Source organism: Heterocephalus glaber, unplaced genomic scaffold (genome assembly GCF_053883595.1).
Source record: "Heterocephalus glaber isolate CG9 unplaced genomic scaffold, H.glaber_assembly_v1.0 deba00000621, whole genome shotgun sequence".
NCBI lineage: Eukaryota > Metazoa > Chordata > Mammalia > Rodentia > Bathyergidae > Heterocephalus > Heterocephalus glaber.
The window spans coordinates 6616323-6636770 of record NW_028258153.1 but is presented as its reverse complement, the minus strand read 5'-3'; the positions used below and the strand labels follow the sequence as shown (position 1 = coordinate 6636770).

The 20448-nt window shown below is 50.4% G+C and overlaps 1 protein-coding gene across 2 annotated transcripts in view; it reads left to right on the top strand.

The window, feature by feature from the left end:
* Positions 1–14138, top strand: part of Pnkd (PNKD metallo-beta-lactamase domain containing) — an 81575-nt gene extending 67437 nt beyond the window's left edge. For both annotated transcript variants that reach the window (XM_004864598.4, XM_004864599.4), the window contains 8 exons: positions 8206–8321; positions 8423–8535; positions 9111–9169; positions 9790–9882; positions 10122–10285; positions 10935–11021; positions 11952–12067; positions 12276–14138. In XM_004864598.4, coding sequence (XP_004864655.1) covers positions 8206–8321; positions 8423–8535; positions 9111–9169; positions 9790–9882; positions 10122–10285; positions 10935–11021; positions 11952–12067; positions 12276–12449 — 922 coding nt within the window. In that variant the 3' untranslated portion in view covers positions 12450–14138. The remainder of the gene's footprint in view (positions 1–8205; positions 8322–8422; positions 8536–9110; positions 9170–9789; positions 9883–10121; positions 10286–10934; positions 11022–11951; positions 12068–12275) is intronic.
* Positions 14139–20448: the final 6310 nt, after the last annotated feature.

Below are 20448 nucleotides of genomic sequence, written 5' to 3'. Positions count from 1 at the left end.
CCTTCACTGCCACATTTTCCCTCCTAGTCCTCATTCCTTTTTCTTAAATCCCTGCATCATCTGGCTCCCGATGGAGAAGGTACCTATGGAACCATCCATCCTCCAAGCTCTAGGGCCGGGAATCACAGAACCTCGATTTGAAGGGGGCCTTCAAGAGTCCTTGACTCAGGGATCTTATCCCGAGAGCCCTCAGATCCCTGCCCCTCTGCGGCTGTGTGCCGAATGCTGCATATGTAATGAATTGGCCCCGGGAGAAATTACCAGACTCCCTGGAGGTCCAGAGGCCAGATCCTGTACAGGGTGTCCGGGTCACTGTAACCACCTGATGTATCATTTTCCCCAGAAAAGGCCCCCAAAGGAATCGGGGTGGCCCCAAAGTAGTTCAGACCCAGTCATCTCATCCTACCCTCTGATTTGGGGGTTGGGGAGGATCTTAGTGGTTGAGTGGACTCCAGGTCAGGCTGCGGGGGGTGACTCTGCCCCGCCAAGCGAGGCCCTTCCACCCTCCCTTTCCCTCGTCCATGCAGGGGAGGGACGGTGGCACCGCATCAGGCTTCTCTGGACAATGACCTGAAGTTATCAATAGGAGCATTTGGCGCGAGGCTTGTGCACAGGCTGAGAAAAGCTGTGGTGCCGTAATCGTTATTACAGATGAGGCAAGGAGCTCCAGATGGGGCTGTGACCTGCATGGGACACAGCAAGGGCTGGGGACCTGGCCGCAGACTCCCTGCCCTGTGCTCCTCCTGCCTGCTGATGCCCCTAGCACTTCTTCCTCCGGTCTCCCAACTCGGAGGCCCCGCTGCAGACGACAGGACAGGGAATGTTGGGATTCTGTCCCCAGTGATGCAGCACCACCTGTGCCCTTGGGTCTGGGTGACCTGCTTGGCACAGTACCTTGCATGCCCAGCTCTGCAGGAGCAGCAGGGAGAGGGGAGGGACTTGGGAAGCAGGTGGGTGAGGATGGGAGGGGAGAAGGGTGGAGAGGGTTTCAGTGGGCCAAGACACCCCCACGGGTTTCCTAGGATCTACCAGCCTCAGTGTGGCTGGGATCCACATTCTGGCTGGGTGACTATAACTCCTGCATGTCCAGCCCCTCCCAGCCTTTCTTGAGTGCCACTTGCTATGTTCTGCCAGTGCTGGGATCTCCAGGGGGGCTGCAGGGAGGCTTGAGGAGCCACGGGAGGAGCGGATGGAATTCAGCTGCCCTGGGCTGGGCAGTAATCATGCACCTGTGATCGAAGCCGATAGGTACAGGGCTCTGCCTTGGTGGCCCAGCTTGGAGGAGGGCAGACTCCAGGTGGAGTGGAGGAAGGGGCTGCTGCTGGCATTGTCAGGGGCTACAATGCCAAGAAGATGAGTGTTAGCTGAGCCCTGAGAGATGGTCAGGATTCCAGTAAGTAGAGAAGGAAACCCAGAGAGCAGAAAGAAGGATTTTCCTGGCAGAGAGAGCGGCCAGAGCCTGCAGGGTGGTTTTTAAATTTTAATAACAAGTTTAGACATTCAAAAGAGGCTAGACAATGTAAAAGCCCTCTGCCCAGTTTAAGAAATAAAACATCACAGATAGTGTGGAAGGCCTGTGCTCCTCCCACTCTGGCTACCTCCCTGCTGCAGGGAGCACTGTCTGCCCCAAGGTTGACCACCTTCAGCTGCCCTTATTATTTTTGTTTGTTTGTTTTTTGAGACAAAGTCTTGCTATGTAGCTTGGGCTGGCCTTCAGCTCATGATCCTCCTACCTCAGCCTGCTGGGGCATTAAAATAGGCCTGTGCCACCACACCTAGCAAATGCAATTTTTTTTTCAACAGTACTAGGGATGGAACCCAGGGCTTCATGCATGTTGGGCAAGTGCCCTACCACTGAGCCATATCTCTGGCCTTTATTTTACTATGTATGTCTATATACTGGAACAGTAGTGGGTGTGTGTGTGTGTGTGTGTGTGTGTGTGTGTGTGTGTGTGTGCTTGTTTGTTTTTGAGATAGGGTCTTGCTACATAGTTTAGGCTGGTCCTGAACTCACTATATAGACTTTCAGTGATCTTCCTGCCTCAGCCTCCCAAATGCTGGGATTATAAGCATGCACCACCACATCCAACTTTCGGAAGAGTAGATATTATGCTTTCTGCATGCTTCAGCATTTTAAATAAATGTCCAATTGTTTTCTCAGCAATGTGTCGTTTAGCTTAATGATATGTGTTTGAGCATAGTGCCTGTTGGGACCTGTTGTGTTAGATCATTTGTTTTGCTGGCTGTGTAGTTTTCCACAGTCTGAGTATGTCATGGTTTATTTATATATTTTGGTGTTAATGAACATTTAGGGGATTTCCATCCTTCCACTCTGGGAAGCACAGGGTTTTCCTTGGGCCAGACAGAACAGGAGAAAGCAATCTGGCTTTGGTTTCAGTTCACAGAAGGCCCGACTGCAAGTAAGACACTCATAAGCACTGGGAGCCACTGATGGCTGTTGAGCAAGGAGCAGGGCTCTGTTGAATGCAGTGTGTTGGGGCTGTAAATTTTTCCCAGTGCTTTACAATTTGGACTGGAGACAGGAGTCTCTCTCAAGGCCCGGGTGCAGGCTTTGAGGGCCTGTCCCTTGGGGAGCCCATGTGGGGAGCTGGAAGGCAGAACTGAGGAGTCCTGTGTGCGTGGCTTGCGTCAGGAAGGGGACCAAACAGGGATCCCAGCTGTGTGACCAGGAGGACAGCAATCCTTCCCCCAGAGAGACGGAGCAGGGGGAGCTGACCCTAGGACTGGGACACGGCCAGGGCCAACTGCACCAGCAGAGGACACAGGAGTGGAGCTCAGCAGCACAGTGAATCACTGCAAGCATCATCAGAGAAGCCTCAGGCCTCCGGAGAGGGCCCAGGACCCTGGGTCTTCTGCCCTGCTTTCCCTTTGCTCTGTCCTCCCTCACCTGTAGGCCACAGCCCTCCCAGTCCGCTTCTGCTCTTGATTCTTTCACAGCATCCTCTCCACAGTGCCCTGGCCAGCTGTCCCTGAAGCCAGATCATGTGCCAGCTTGCTGAGGACACACTCTCTGTCACCAGTGGCCTGGCCCCTGCCCACTTCACTGACCCCTGCTGAAGCACTCTCTGCCCCTCCAACCTGCAAGGGACTCGGAGGCCTCCCAACAATCCCTGGACCCTCCCATTCCTGCCTGCAGGGGCCTTGGTACCATACCACCCGGGACAGTGCACCTTGCAGGCTCCATCTCCACTTCCGACTTGCATCACCGTGGAGAGAAGAGCCTATCCCAGGCCACCCTGACCACAGTCAGTCTTCCCTTACAGCTACGCACCTCCATGCCAGCTCAAGTGAACTGGTAGTTTGCTGACTTTGTTTCTGGTTTGTTTGTTTGTTTGTTTCTGGTTTAATGTCTGTTCCCTCCGCCCTCTTTGCTGTAGCATAAGCTGCCCAAGGCAGGGACCCATCCTGCTGTCCCTACCATGTCCAGCGAGAACAATAAATATTTGCCAAACAAAATGAGCAAAAGAGAGGGGGCCGTGATAACACAGCCTTTTAGTGCATGGTTCCTGCCTGCATGGTCTTGCCCTTTAGGCAACAAAACCTAAGCACACATGTAAGCATCCAACAAGGCAGGCAAGGATATTTCTCAGTCCCTCCCAGAGGCAATGACCATGTGCTGGCAGTGGTGCAGACGCCTGGCTGGATTTGGGAAGGAAGCAGCAATTGCTAAACCCTTTTTACCACGCGGTGCTGACTGCGTGCTTTCCATGTTATCTCATTTTTTCCCTTATTACGCAGCCCACATCAGGGCATCGCCATGCTGTGGGTAAAGAACTTTATCTGTGAGACCCACGCCTCTGGCCCAGAGCACCAGGGCCCAGCCAGGCTGTGACAGAAGCCCAGACCATTTTGCTGCAGAGTCCTGCACTTAGCACAAGCTGATGAAGGAAGAAATGGAGGCAGGACAGGGCTTGGGCATGGCTGCAAAGTGGCATCTGGCATAGAGGAGGGGGTGGTTTTACTTCATTTTATTTTTTTTAACATTTCAGTTGGAAATAATTTCAGATTCAGCAAAATAGCACAAAAACTTCCCATATAACCCTGGCCCAGCTCTCCTGAAAGCTAACATTTTTCATAAGACGTTATCAAAAGCAACCAATTAACATCAATTCAAGACTATTCACTACTCCCAGACCTTATTCACACTTTGTCAACTGTCCCCTAATGTCCCTCTTCTGGTCTAGAATCAATCAAGGGTTCTGCATTGGATTTAGTCTTCTGGTCTCCCATCTGACAGTTGCTCAGCCTGTCATTCATGATGTTGACATATTTGGAGTGCCAGCCACATGTTTTGTAGAATGTCTTTCAACCTGGGTTTGTCTGAGGTTTTGAATAAATGGTTATGCATTTTTGGCACAGATACCACAGAGGTGAGGTGGCGCCCTCCACGGTGCCTCACACCGAGAAGCAAATGATGTCTATATATTGTTACTGCTGAAAGTCACTTTTATTTGTGGTGCTGCAGATGGAACCAAGGGCCTTGCATGTCCGGCACGCACTGTTCCGCTGAGCTGACTGGGGTCTTGAGATTAACTTTGATCACTGGTTTCAGGTGGAGTCAGCCAGGTTTCTCCACTGCTGACTAATTAGTATCTTGTGCAGGAGATACTTTGAGGCTATGCAAATACTCTCTTTCTCATTGAGCTCGGATGACTTACCCTGAGTGTCCAGGTGTTAGATTGTGCTCCTGCACGGTTAAAATTCGGTGTTATTTTTGTGTTCAGACCAGCATAAGAGAAGAGAAGCTCAGACTTCTCAGGAGGAAGCCTGGACCCAGAACAGAATCTAGGTGCCAGCAGAGATGCCAGGCCCTGGTTCCCCCTGCCCCATGATTGCTCCAAATGCCCTGGGCTTCTACCTTTAGGAGCTCAGCACCTTCTCAGCCTCAGGACCACAGGGTTAGCATTAGCAGCAGATGTTCTCTCCAGCCCAGGAAACAGGGCCTTTGCTAAGGGACCTTCAAGATGACTTGCAGCCTGATCAGTTGCCCGCTCCAGTGCAAGGGATGCCAGGAGGACAGCAACCCAGCCTATTTCAATCACTGCTCACCAGCACCAATGTACTCAGTCAACACTGGCTGGGGAATAAAACAGGAAGAATGTAGGCTGGGGATTTAGCTCAGTGGCACCATGCCTGCCTCGCAAGTGCAAGGTCCTGAGTTCCATCCCCGGTACCCGGGGTAAAAAGGGGAGGGGGAGAATGTGACTCTCTCAAGAGGGTAGAAATGTCTCTATTGTTTGACACCTGCCTCTCCTACCCCACAATCTGCTGTAGTCTGCCTCTCCTAGTACTGCAGATGATCAAATGGACACACCGAGTACACTTTGGAGCAGTTTTATAACCTTAAATTTCTGTTTATTTTTCATTTATTTTTTAATCAGTTTCCTCCTTTTTTTTGAATTTTCAAGTAGTGATATTTATGCTGATTGATTAAAAAAATAAATAAAACCAACCTAAGTGTCTAACAGTAAGGAATTTGAGGTGCGAAGGGGAGAATAATCTTACTGCTGAACTGCAGGATTATTTTAAAGTCTCTCTGCCCTCACCCCAGCACATTACATATTCATTTCCAAATAATAAGAAAATACAGGGCCGGGGATTTAGCTCAATGGTTTCACCACCTGCTGCACAAGCGCAAGGACCCGAGTTTGATCCCCGGTACCAAAAAAAAAAAAAAAAAGAAGAAGAAGGAGAAGAAGGAGGAGAAGAAGAAGAAAACACAGAAAAGCAAAAAACCATTAAGAACCTACTGGCAGGGCCAGGGATTTAGCTCAGTGGTTTTGTCATCTGCTGCGCAAGCGCAAGGACCCAAGTTCGATCCCCGGTACCAAAAAATAAAAATTAAAAAAAAAACCCTCCTGGTATTTTCATCACTGAGAACTTCTCTTAATGGCTCAGTCTTTTCCATATAGATACATAGAAATATTTTATTTTTTGTAGTACTGGGGATTGAACTCAAGGCCTTCACACTGAGCTATATCCTCGGCCCTTTTTCTTTTCTTTTTTTGGTACCGGATATCGAACTCGGGTCCTTGTGCTTGCACAGCAGGCGGCGAAACCACTGAGGTAAATCCCCGGCCCCTCGGCCCTTTTTCGAGACAGGGTTTTGTGAAGTTGCCCAGGCTGGGCCAAACTTGTGATCCTCCTGCCTCAGCCTCCCAGAGTGCTGGGATTGCGGGCATGTGCCACCACCATGCCTGGCCCAAATATTTTATTTTTCTTAGATTCTGTGTGCTATTTGGAGATCTACTATATTTAATTATTGCATCTGTTTATGGATACTTAGGCTGCATCCAGTCTCCTCTTGCTGGCCATCCCTGTTGCGTCACAGCACACAAGGATTGAGCGTGTGCCCACCAGCACCTTGAGGGAGGTGATGGTTCCACTTCCCCTTCCTTCCTTCTGCTTGGCAAATCTTTCCCCAAACTGTCACACCGCCAGCCCCTTTACTTCTTGGACATGTCACCTCCTCTGATAGTCTTTCCTTTTCTTGTCTCAGCCTTCATTCTCTATCCTTGTTCCTGCTTTTAGCATGTTATGTGCATTGTCCTGTTTCTTTTACGAGACTAGAAGGGGACAGGGAATTTGCCTTGTCGTTGTTGCACAGGGCCTGGCCAACAGTCAGAGCTCAATAAACATTGCTGAAGAAATGAAAGTACAGATGACTGAAGCAGATTTGGAAAAAACAAAACAAAACAGAGGACCTGGGAACAATGGATGTAGCTGGATGTGGTGGCCCACTCCTGTAATCTCAGTACTGGGGAGGCTGAGGCAGGAGGATCACAAGGAGTTTGAGGCCAGCCTGGACTACATAGTGAGTTCAAGGCCAGCCTGAACTACATAACAAGACCTTGCCTCAAAAAAAAAAAAAAAAAAGGACATAAAGACTCATAAAGATGGCAGGCCTCCCCCAAAGTGTGCTGGAGTGGCCAACTGATAGAAGTATGTAGGCGTATGGGCACACAGAGCAAGGAGAGCCCAGACTTAACAGAACTAAGCCATTCTAGCATGGAAGCCTGCTGGTTATGGGCTAAACTGGAGACAAAATAGCTTAAGGAGAGGCTGCCCCTCCTCCCCTTTCCCCCTCCCACATACAGTGCATCCTGTAGAGATTTAGGGTCTGTCCTCTACCTCTACCTCAACTTTTTCATCATCCAAGATGCTTCCTCATTTCTTTTTTTGTTTTGTTTTGTTGTTTTAAAATTTTATTTTTGTTAGTGCATGTTTGCAGTATGTAGTAATCACTGCTCATGGGGCATTGGCATGCCCACCACACATCATCTTCAAGCTATCTTTTCCCTTTCCTTTCCCTTCCCTCCCTCCCTCCTCACTCCACTTCTTGGTCCCCTTCCCATTTGCAAAAGACCTACATCCCTGTTTCCTGCTATCCGACCTTCGCCTCCCTGTTTTCTGACTGGCTCTACATATAACCCTAAGCGCTGGCTGCCTCCTCCCCCGTCTCTAGCTCAGCCTCCGTTTCCCTTCTGTGAGGCAAGGGCCCAAGGCAGCTCCTTCCCATACCGACAGGATTGGCTGTGTCATTTGTAGAACCCATTGTAAAATGAGATTCAGACCCTCTTGTTCAAAAAAGCAAGAACAGAGTACCATCAAAGGTACTGAAAGGGGATACAGCTCAGGAGGCAGGAGGAACATGAGTCTGAGCCCAGCCTGGGTGACTTAGCAAGACCCTGTCTCAAAATAAAAAATAAAAAAGGACTGGGGATGTAGCACAGTGTGAAGGTCTTGAGTGCAATCCCCAGTAGCAAAGGAAAATAAAAAAGGAGGGAGAGGAAGGGAGGCAGGCAGGCAAGCAAAAGCCCAGACCTGCCCAAAGGAGGACTGAGTTGGGGGGGTGGGGCAGAATCCCCTCCTTACCTGGTCCTGAACCACTGTGACCAAACTCGACTCTGCCACCCACTGCCCCTCCTGCAGTGTTCGCCCCACCTCACTCCCACACATTTCCTCTGGGTGCTTGGCACTGGCTAAACATCTCTCCCTCCTGCGAATCGCCTGTTCAGGTTTCCCCTGACGGGGCAGCTCTGAGGGGTCTGTTCTCCAGCTCGTCCTGGGCACGGAGCAGGCATACACCAGGCTTGCAGTACGCGATGGTGGCGGCCTCGAGAGTGGGAAGCTAAGGCTTGGTCAAGGGACGGGGTTGGGGCTGACCTCCTCCTCGCCCTCCAGGTACAGCCTGTACACCCGCACCTGGCTCGGGTACCTCTTCTACCGGCAGCAGCTGCGCAGGGCTCGGAATCGCTACCCCAAAGGCCACTCTAAAGCCCAGCCCCGCCTCTTCAACGGTGAGCTCTGGACCCCTCACACCCTCCCTGCACACCCCTCCCCGACTCCCAAACCCCGCCCCTCGCCACTGCCGCAGCCCATCTCGGCCTCTGTCCCCCAGGAGTGAAGGTGCTTCCCATCCCCGTCCTCTCTGACAACTACAGCTACCTCATCATCGACACCCAGGCCCGGCTGGCTGTGGCTGTGGACCCTTCAGACCCTCGGGCTGTGCAGGTGAATGGAGTGGGCGTCACCCTTGTTTCAGAAGGTAGCCGAAGGGCTGATCCTGGTCCCTGTGCCCACCGCATGTGCCCCCTCCAAGTGTGCCACCGCGTTCACGCACACACACATAGACCTCCCAAACAGTATGGGGGAAGGTGTGTGTCCTGGGCATGGCAGGAAGACCGAGACAGGACGGGGGGGGGGGCAGAGTCAGAGGGTGGGCTGCTGGCCGGGACTGTGATTTGAGTCAGTTTCCAGGTTGCCTCTTGCCTCACCCCCCATTGGACCCTCTTCCCCTCTGAGCTCTGTCAGTTCCTGGTCGCTGCCCTCTCCTGTGTGCATGTGAGTGTGTGTGTGTATGTGTGTGTGTGTGTGTGTGTCAGAGTGCCAGCCCATCCATGAGCCTCCCTCTCCTTCCCACCTCCCACCCTCTCCCTGCAGGCCTGGGCTAGGTCTCCCCAGTCACCCCCACCTTTCCAGCTCCATCCCCTCCTACTCCCTGCTCCCCCTTCATCTGCATGCACCCTGCCCAACTCTCTGCTTCTGTCTGCACCCTGCTTCCAGCTCAGCCCCTGTCTTCCCTGCAGGCTTCCATCGAGAAGGAGGGAGTCACCTTGGTTGCCATTCTCTGCACCCATAAGCACTGGTAAGGAGCGGGGTGGGGGTGACTGGGAGGGCAGACGATCTTCCAAGCCTCATTGTCCCAGCAGGGGCTGGTGCCAGGACTGAGCCCGGAGAGGACCAACTGAACTGGGCATCAGGAAGTCAGGATGGGTGGGACCCCCCTTCCACATGAAGTCCCTGTGGCACAGCAGAAGGGGCAGGAGAAGGGGCAGTTGCCTGGCTACTGAAGCCCCAAGGAGGCCAGGCTGTCATCAATACCTGCTGTGCACTGGTCATGGGCAAACCTTGTGATCTCTCCCACCAAGTCTACTAGGTCAGACAGCCCTGCACCACAGTTCTAAGTTACATTTAGGTGGCAAGTGGCAGAGGGTACAGGGGATGGGGGTGGTGTGCCAGGTAAGGGTGCCAGCGACCAAACCCACTGGGAAGAATTCATGGATGGTGACCGAGGCTGAGTCCACAAAGATCACTCAGCATTGGCCGAGTGGAGGTTATTGGGGTGAGGATGGCTTGCTATGGGGGTAACATTCTGGGGAAGAAAACAGCTTGAACTCAGGCTGGAGGTGCTGTGGATAAGAGGGAGGCCAAGGTACAGTTGCCCCTTACCCGTGAGTCTCCCTGCTTGTCTCTGCCGTCCTGCAGGGACCACAGTGGAGGGAACCGTGACCTCAGCCGGCGGCACCGGGACTGTCGGGTGTACGGGAGCCCTCAGGATGGCATCCCCTACCTCACCCAGTGAGTCCCTGCCCAGGGATGGGATGGCCTTCAGCTAAGTATTTCAGGGCACCGGCAGCCAGGTCTTTGCTGATGCCTTTCCTTAGAGAGCCAGTCTGACCCCACGTGAAGGGGAGGGTTTGGATCTGAGACCCTGGGCATGGGTTTCTTGTCCCTGGCATAGAAACCCACCCTCCTGCAAGTTGCTCACTCCTTGGGCCTGGGGTGGGTGTGGAGATCAGCTGTTACTTCTCCCCCAGCCCCCTGTGTCATCAAGATGTGGTCAGCGTGGGACGACTCCAGATCCAGGCCCTGGCCACCCCAGGCCACACACAAGGCCATCTGGTCTACCTGTTAGATGGGGAGCCCTACAGGGGTCCCTCTTGCCTCTTCTCAGGAGACCTGCTCTTCCTCTCTGGCTGTGGTGAGTTTCCCCCAAAAGAGGGTAGTGGGGAGAGGAGGAAGGGATGGAGGCTGTGGCAGCTGAAGTCCCGTGACTCGTATGGAAGCACTGGTTTCAGCACAGATTTCACCTTGGCAGTCACTCCCATCTGTGTCACCTGATTCTTGTTTTTACATCCTTAAGACTTCCCACCGAATGGACAGAAGGAGCGGGCCCTGTAACTGAGCAAAGACAGGGCAGGGTGGGGAGTCCTTGTTTCCTCTGGGTGGTGCCTGGTCCCAGACAGTGACTGGTAGGACTAGGCATGGGGAGCTGAGGACCCTCAGGGAGAAGGAGACCCTGTGGGTTAAGGAGGATCCTGAGTCCCAGAGGACACCCAGGCAGAGCCACTGCATGGAAAAGAGCAGCTCTACACACCGGAGCTGGACCACTGGAGCTCAGCCTGAAAGCCCACAGTGCCTCCGCATTCAGACACCCGTGTGTCTGGCTTGCTCAGGGTGACCGCGTGGGCTCAGCTCCCAGTGTGAAGGAGGGAGTATGCCAGGGATGGGCAAGCAGGGGCACAGGTGAAGGGCTGGAAGCTGGCCAGAGGTGCCCGAGCTGGTCCCCATCCTTCTCCATGTGCCTTATGCCATCTTGAGTCATCCTTGCACCCTTCTCTCCCTCCCAGGCCGGACTTTTGAGGGTACTGCAGAGACCATGCTGAGTTCGCTAGACACTGTGCTGGGGCTGGGGGATGACACCCTGCTGTGGCCTGGTGAGGCTTCCTTCTCCCTTCTCCCCAGCCCCATACTCCACCTAACATCAGGCTCTCCCAGGCCCTCAAGTCCTTAGAGACGAGGCCAACACAGGTCCTGGCCCAGAGGGGCCGGGCTCCACCTCAAAGAGGCTCCCTTCTCAGGAGCACAGTGCTGGCTCTGGGAGCCTTTGCTTCTCATGCCACTGTCCCCATCAGCCAGCCAGCCAGCCAGCCAGCCAGCCAGCGGGAGCCTCATAGGAGCCCTGCAGGACTCGAAGCATCCTGGAGAGATGTCTAATTGCTCATAGCCAGATCCCGGGGCAGAAAGTAGTTTTACAGGAAATGCACTCTGCATGTACCCAATGCCTTGTAGTTTATAAAAACAGCAGAGGGGCTTTTGTTGTTATTTTTGTGATACTGGGGATCAAACCCAGGGTCTTGTGCATGCTGGGCAAGCATTCTACCACTGAGCCACACCCTTGGCCCCATGTCTTACAGTTTCTAGAAACAACTGTGATATCTGAGTTAATCGTTGGAACATGTATTCATTCATTCACCACACTCTCTAGGTGCACCTAACAGGTGTCAGGCTCTTCTCTAGACACTGGGAACACAGAGGTGACATCTATATCCAAATGCCTTATTTTTTTCTCCACTTGCCAAATTAGAAATCTGGCTTAGCTCTCTAGGATTTGACCAAAGTCAGGGCTAGCATGGTGGCCTCCTGGGTCCAGGTCCAACTGAACACCTCTGCCTCCCTGCCTCTGGCTGCCTTGAGCAGCAGCTAGAGAAGCAGCTCCAGGTGGTTGGGTTTCCCTGGAAGCTCTGCCCTCCTTCTTGGTTGTGAGCGTCCCTAGGCCTGGGCTGGGAGGTGGGGAGGACTTTCTCTGACCTCCCCGCTGATCTCTCTCTCTCGGCCCCGCCTCACCGCCCTATGGCTGTGGCTAGGTCATGAGTACGCAGAGGAGAACCTCGTCTTTGCGGGAGTGGTGGAGCCCGAGAACCTGGCCCGGGAGAGGAAGATGCAGTGGGTGCAGAGGCAGCGGATGGAGCGCAAGAGCACGGTGCGGGCCCGGGGGACTGGGGACTCATGGGCACTGGGCTCAGCCAGAACCACCTCTGCCCACCCAGGTCTGGGTACTTCCCAGAGCTCCATCTGCTCACGCCCACACTCCCAGACCCAGGAGGGTGGGGCTGGAGCCTGGACAGGCTTCCCTATGTTGGGTCCCTTTTCCAGCTGCTGTCTACCAACCCAATGCCTCTCTCCTGCAGTGCCCATCCACCCTGGGAGAGGAGCGCTCCTATAACCCCTTCCTGAGGACCCACTGTCTGGCACTGCAAGAGGCTCTAGGGCCTGGCCCAGGCCCCAAAGGGGATGATGGCTGTTCCCGGGCTCAGCTCTTGGAGGAGCTCCGCCGGCTCAAGGACATGCACAAGAGCAAATGAAGCCCCCAGCTCAGCCCAGCCCACCCCCATGGTGGGGAGGCTGCCCACCGCCCACCCCTCACCGTCCTTCTCATCGCCACGACCTCCACCTCCTTCATCAACACCCACTGGCATCATGTGCCCACCCTGGTCAGGGGGAGGGGAGGGACCAGGCGATGAGACCAAGAGGAAGGGAAGGGTGGTCAAAAGCTCAGAGACTCCACAGAGTGAGGCTGGGTCATCAAAGGTGAAAGGAAAGGACAGGCACTGTGACATCTCCAGACCCTGCTAACTTCAAGGGTCCCCCTCCTCCCTTCCCCCACTTCTGGGACAGCAGCACAAACAGGGAGGCTGCTGTGAGTTCCCTGCCTGGAAGACCTCACTCTTGCTGCAGCCCTGCCACCCAGGGCAGCAGGCGCCATGCCAGGTTGAGTCCATTTTCCACCTTCCCCACCCACAGTTGGGGCCTACAGTGTGGTGCCTTGGGAAAGCAGTCACCGGCAGGGGGAGCCAGACAGGTGACTAAGACTCTGCCCCTCCTCCCCAAGTCTGCCCCACCCTGCCCTGCCAAGGCATTTTCAGACAGAGCCATTCCTAAGACCCCAAAGGGCTGGAATTCCGGCTCTGGCCAACCTCCACCTCTGTGGCTCCCCCGCAGCCTAGAAGGGGGCGTGTCCTGGTTGCCAAGGAAACCTCTGCCTCCCGCCGAGACCCAGACACTGGGATCTAGAGCCTGGCAGTCTCAAAGGCACCTGCAAACCCTACACATCTGACCTGAGCCTGCCCCACTGGCCTCTGCCCCTGCCCTGGGCCACAAGGGCCTCCTTCCCAGGGGAGAGAGAGCCACAGGCTGCCTTGGCTGATGCACTTTCCTCACTTTGGCCTTTGTTCTTAGGAATTTCTGCCTGCCTTCTTCTATCTTACTTAATCCCTCTTGTTTCATCCTTGACCTCTTTCCTCTTTGAGCTAGTGATTTATTTTTTAGCCCTGACTTCATTTGGCTCTTTGGAGTTTGCCAAGAACACTCATCCCCACGATTTCCTATTGCATCCGTGGCCCCATCCCGGCTGGAAGGAGGAGGTTCTGTGCAGCAGGCCCGGACCCTTCCACTCTGCTCACCCTTCCTCCAGCTCTGCTTCTCCTCTGGTCTCGGGTTCAGGTCCCTTTGGGGCCGCAGTGAAGAACCCTCAGTCCTCAGGCAGGCGCACATGGGTCAGCCGGAGCCTTCTCTTCCTGTGTCAAAGCCTTCCAAGATGGCCCTGTCCTCAGTTTCCCCTCTTCATCTGGCCTCTCCAGCCCCAGCCCCTGGAGCCCACTGTAGCAATACCACCAGACTAGTTAGTCTTCCCGCCCCGAGACACGCAGACTCTTGCCTCTGTGCCTTCGCTCATGCTGTTCCTCAGGCCGGAATGCCTTCCCTGCTCCTCTGCCTGGTCTGCCTGGCAAACACCCACTCATCTCTCCTGGCTCCTACCTAGGAAGGCACCCCCGCCTCTCCCCTCCAGGCTACCTCTGCACTTTGTAAATGCTTCTCTCTCTTGTGGCACTTATCACACATATTTTACTTGTTTACATTGTTTGTCTCCCCTTCTAGACTGTGAATCCTTAAGGGCATGGACTGTATCTTATGCATCTCTGTATTTCTGCTCCTAGCACGGTGCCTGGCACACAGTAGGCGCTCAATAAACGTTGAATGAATGAATGATTTAACCAAGGGCTGATCACTCAAGGGTTTGCCTTTCCTGCTGCAGAAGTGCAAACAGCAGAGAACCTTCTCACTGTTTACCTGAATTGGTTCCAGCTCCTGTACATAGCTTGGGGTTACTTGCACTTTAAGAGCTTTGGTTAGAAATGCCCTGAACACATTCCTCCCACTGCCCTGTGCATCTGTTCAGGGTTTACAGCTTGCTTTCTGCAGTGTTTTCCAAAGCAGAGCTGCACAGGTACACTGCTGGCCGAGGGGGTGGGGGCCATTGGGCATGGTCATAGCCCAGCATGAAGGACACTTCAAGGGCATGGCCTTGGCTCTAGCCTTTCTTTGACACCCCTGTAAAAAGAAAAGGCTAGATTCCAGGTCCACACTTTAACTGAGCACCTGGCTCTAGTTTTACAGTATTATTCTGTTTTTATTGTATCTATTTTGAGAGTTGATGTTTATGTTTGACAACACTTTTTAGTTCATGAAAATGATTAAAGATTTATTGAACTGGGAAAATATGAAGTAAAGATGACACTTGGCTATGGCAGAACTCCTGAAGCTGGCCCCATGTGGCTGGAGAGCAGGAAGTACTGGTTTAGTGCCCCACTTAAAATCCCTGGCCACAGTTCAGCTTCTCCTCCGAGGTTCTCTCTGAACCCCAGGCCAGAGACCTTGGCACTGGCCTCAGGGGCCTGAATAGGGGCTGTACCTGGCCTGGAGTTAGCGACAGACTGTGGCCTTCACCTTCCTGAGGAAGGGGGGCTTTGTGTGCTCTGTACTTTGTCCAGATCATGGCTGTCTTGGGTGGTTGAGCCCCAGGACCAGGCTCTGGACTATGTAGGTCACTCTGGGTATGCTCGGCTTTGAGGAGCATTTGGTGGCAGTTCTCTTGGCTGGTGAAGCACTTTCCTAGGGCCCCCCGACCATCTGTCCTGAATCATGGATAAGCATATGCCCCTCCTGGACTGGCACTGCACAGTAATGAACAAACCATGTGGTTTTGCTTGCAGGATAGTGGGTGTCCTCAACCTTAGAGGCCTAGGGTTTAGTCCCAGCTCTGTCATCCAGCATCTGAGTGGCCTTGAGCAAGTCACTTCCTTGTCCTGTTTTTTCATGTTCCAGTGGAGAGGAAAATAATGGGTCAGAACCCTTATAGGTGCAAGTGACAAATACACAACACAAAGTAGCTTAAACCAAAAGGAAAGTCTGTGAAATGGACAGCCTCCACACTGGTTGTGTAGACAACTGTGAAATTGAGAAATAAGAAGTTATAACATGTGGCTTCAGGCATGGATGGATCCAGGGATACCTTCATTCATCTCTACTTTCTTCTGTATTGGTACCATTCTCTGTCAGGTTTTCTCCTTACCCTGGAAAGATGGTCTGTAGAAATTCCATCCCTGCAGGGTACCAGTTCTTCAAACCTAGCAGAACCTCCAATAGTTCCAGGATTTTCACTGGTCCTGGACTAGCATATGCCCAACTCTACACCAATCATAGCAGTTAAGGGAATGGACTTCTCTGATTGGCCAGTGTGGATCATATGACCTCACCTGGAAAGGCTGTGACAGTACCAACTGAACCACATTGAACTGAAAGTTGGGGGAGCGGTCAGCAAAGGTATGGGGTCCTGATACCAAAAAGGATGCAAGACAGCAAAATCAGAGGCTATTAGGAGGATCAGATGGGAAAAGACACATGAAGCCACTTTGAAAAATGCTACATCAGATTTCTGGCACTATAATTAATTATAGAGAAGAAGTGAAGGTGAACACATGACCTCAAATGTGTTTGTATAATACGTGTTTTAAAAATAACCAGCAAGCAGCTCATCTTTGCATTTTTCTTGCCCTGGATCACAGGCTATTTGTCTTTGAGGGTAGCAAAGGAGAAGGGAGGAGATTAAGTAGGCAGTCTTAAGCATTCCAGGGAAAAACAGAACAGAACAGTTGTAAAAATAAACATGGAAGCCCTGAGTGTGCATGTGTGCGTGAGCATGTGTGTATTGGGGGTGCTCTTAGTCCTTCAAATCCCTGCCCATAGATGGAGCCTTTTTGTTTGTTTGTTCTGCAGTACTGGGGAATGAACCCAGGACCTTTACATTGAGCTATACCCACATGCTCTCTTTATTTTTTGAGACCACCAAGTTGCCCAGGTGAGACCCGAACTTGCAATCCTCCTGCCTCAGCTTCCCTCAGTGCTAGGATTATAGGCATGCACCACCATGCCCAGCTAAGATGGAGCCTTTAAAAGCAGGTAGGAACCTGATTCTGATGGTTCATGAGCCCCAGACTCAGGCAAAAGGCAGGACCAGGTGGTAGAAAGGGAGAAGACAAAGCTGGACTGGTCCAGCTACAAAGGTCAACGCTGCCTCTGAATGACCACAGGTAACTCTGGACAGAGACTCAGTGTCACTGAGCCTCATTCTAAAATGGCCAGAACTAAAGATAGATACACAGTAGTTTTCAGTTAGAGATGGCAGCCTCTCATTCCTCTGACCATTATTAATAAACATGGGGCTAGAAAGATGGCAAAGTGGTGAGCAGCAGGGAAACAGCATCTCTGAGATTTGGTGTCCAGATGCTGGAATGTAGCAGTGTGAAGAAGAGAAGAAGGAGAAAAGTGGGTTCCCAGGACCTAGCAAGGATCTGAAGCAAGAATTGAAGACCATAAAGAAAGTGAAGAGACTTCAACAAAGAACAAGAAGGTAGCAAGCAGCACTTTTTCCCTGAGCCCTGACTCACTGTGAGGGAAAGGTGGCCTGACCCTGAAGATGCACAGTGACTACTGGAGACCCCAGAGGTCTCCATGGAGAAATGCATCAGTGGAATGGAGCAGTGGACACAGTGGACTGCAGTGGCTGGTGAGTTATTCAGATTCAGACGTCCCCCAGGAGAGGGCAATTGGCTGGTAATCATCTTGGTGAGGGCCTACCTGAACTCAGAACTCAGAGCAGCTGCAAGCTGCCTCCATTAGGGTGAGGTGGAACTGAGTTCAAGTTAGCAGGAGGTCAAGGAGCCACACGGGGTGTTTCAGGCTAAACAAAACAGGTTCCAGCCTCACAGCCAGAAACCAGCCTGAGCTTCAGAACTAAAGATGCAGGCTTGCTGGGATTATCCACTACCCTGCCATAAATCTATGGCTGGATTGTTGGGGATTAATCAACACAGATATGGACTCCGTCTGCCCACTTTGTCTACCAGTGGTAGCAGAGATGCCTTTAAGAGGAGGTTTTTTTCTTCTTATTTTCTTCTTTTCTGGTTTTGTTTCGTTTTTTGTCTTGATTGTTCTTGTTTTTATAGAAATGTGAACATTGTTTCTAGTGTTTTTGTTGTAGTAGTTCTCTGTTCTTGTTTTTATTTCTTCCTTCTCTCTTTCCCTCCTGTCTTCACCAGTTTCCCAAAGTTTGCCTAATATTCCTTTGTTCTCCAGCCTTGCTTCTAATTTCTTCCTCTTCTTCTATTTCTTAATTGTTTCCCCTAACCTTTTTAAAATTTTCTCCCCTGAGGGTAAAATTGCCATACTGAAGTCATATTTACCATTTACAATTTTCTGGTTTGTTTTAGATTTTGTTATATAACCACAAATCTAGTTCATATGGTTAAAGGTGGCAAATTAATAGTTATCACAGTTTGTCATTTTCTAGGCTGTATTTGATGCTATTGTTGTTGATTGTACTACTTTAGTCAAGGTGACCTAGTTGTTCTAATCAGTTGCTCTTCCTGGTATGCCAAAACTGAGATTACCTAAGGGTCATATAGGGCAGAGCCAAAGAACCAGGAGCTAGGTCAAGTAGGCAGCAACTTCTCATCTGCAATAAATTTAAGAGTTAGGATCTTGTAACAGACTCAAAACTCAAAATCTAGCTACACCTGGAAGATATCTCTGAGAAGCAGTCATTTCCTAAGGGTTCTAACTACTGACAATAAAGCCACTTGCCATAAATAATTTACAAGCATCAACCCAGGAATTAAACTTAAAAAAAAAAAAAGAAAATGAGATGACCCTTAAGCAAGATGCAGCCCTAGACTTTCAGCTCACCAAATGCAAACTCAGGGGGCATTGAGGTGGAACAATTAGAAACCCACCCACCTGGACTCTGAAGTGGTAAAAGCAGAAGTAACAAAGCAGATGAATGAGGCTATACAAAAAATCAAAGCAGAAATTGTTTCTCAGAAGACTACAGAGATGGTGACCATAATGAAAGATCTGGTTAGTGACTCTAGAGCAGATACAGATTAAAAAATAGAGGAGCTTAGGAAAATGATGGAAACCATGAATGCCTACCACAGGAAACCAATGGAATCCATGAAACAGATTCAAACAGATATCCAGGAGATTAAAAATTCCACTGAAAGCACACACAGTAGGGTGATCCAATGTGAGGACAGAACATCAGATATAGAAGACAGGCTTGTGGTTAGCGATCATGAAAAGAAATATTTCTTAAAAATAGCAAGAGACTGTGAATAATCAATCCAACAGCTGCTAGATGATGTAAAGAAGAATAACATAAGCTTGATCAGAATCAATGAAAAAGCAAGAAATAGTGCAAATGACATAAAGAACCTGTTAACAGAAGTAATGGCAGAAAACTTCCCAAGCAGGGAAAAAGAATTGGACATACAGATAAGTGAGGCATATAGAACTCCAATTAGCCATGGTCAAAAAAATCCTCACCAAGACACATAATAGTCAAGATTCCCAAAATTCAACACAAGAAAAGAATAATAAAGGCTATAGAGAAAAGAAACAAATCACGTATAAAGGAAAGACCATCAGAATCACAGTAGACTTCTCAACATAAACCCTCAAGTCAAGGAAAGCTGGGAGTGAAGTGTGAAGCCCTGAAAGAAAACAACCTCCAACCCACATTCACGTACCCGACAAAACTATCTTTCAAAATTATAGAGAAATAAGGTACTTCCATGACAAAGAACACCTGAATAAATTCATGACCACAAAACCAGCACTTTGAAATACTCTAAAGGATATTCTAGAAAGAGACAAGGACTACAACTCCATGAACCCCATAGAATGAATTCCCAGGCAATGGAATCAATTAAACAGGGGAGGAAAAAAACGGAACCAATAACAGGAAAATAACATGACAAGAATAAGTCAATACATATCAGTTATCTTGTTTTGTTTTTGGTACCAGGGATGGAACTCAGGACCTCGCGCTTGCGAGGCAGGCGCGGGAACCCCTGAGCTAAATCCCCAGCCATACATATCAGTTATAATCATCAACATAAATGGTCTCAATTCACCAATCAAAAGAAACAGACTGACAAATGTTGGCAGGGCTGTGGGGGAAAAAGAACCTTTCTTCACTGTGATTGGCGTGTAGACTGGTGCAACCACTGTGGAAATCAGTGTGGAGATTTCTCAAAAAACTAAAACTAGAGGTTCCATTTGACCTAGCTATCCCCCTTCTTGGTATCTTCCTGAAAGAATTAAAAGCATTATACCACAGTGATATGCACACCCATGTTTATAGCAGTACAGTTTGTAAAAGCTAAATCTTGGAAATAGCCCAAATGCTCATCAACTGACAAATGGATAAAGAAGATGTAGGGGTTTTTTTTATATATAATAGAGTACTACTCTCCCATAAAGAAGGATAAGCTTGAGACATTTCTAGCTAAATAGATGCACCTTGAGACCACACTTTAAGTGAAATAAATTGGACACACATATTTAAAGACCACATCGTTTCTCTGGTGTGAGCAACCAAAAGTGTAAATAAGAACTAAAATGTATAATAGATATTGGGAAATGGGAAGAAAATGTTCGAATGAGAAGGGAAAGAGCCAGGGATGCAGCTCAGTGGTGCTGTGCCTGCCTGACAAGTGCAAGGTCCTGAGTTCCAACCCCAGTACCTAAAAAAAAAAAGAGAGAGAGAAAGAGAAGGGAAACAAGGAAGAGGGGAGGGGGAAAGGAAAGAAGGGACAAGGAAAAAAAAGAATAGAAGGAAAAAATGGAAACAAACTTTTGTAAATAAGGAGGGGAAGAGGGGTTAAAGGGAGGGAGGAGGAATGAGAAAAATAAGAAGCAAGATATATCACACACCGTACAAATTCCCTATGATGAATGTTATCATGTGTACCTAAAATGTGACAATAAATGTTAGCTTCAAAAAAAAAGAAACACTTCAAAGGAAGTGTTTTAAGAACAAAGACTCAAAGCCTGGGAATGGTGATGCTTTCCTATAATTCCAGCACTCTGGGAGGCTGAAGTGGGAGGATCACAAATTTGAGCCCAGCCACAGTAACTTAGCAAGTTGGAGAGACCCTATCTCAAAATTTTTCTTAAAAAATG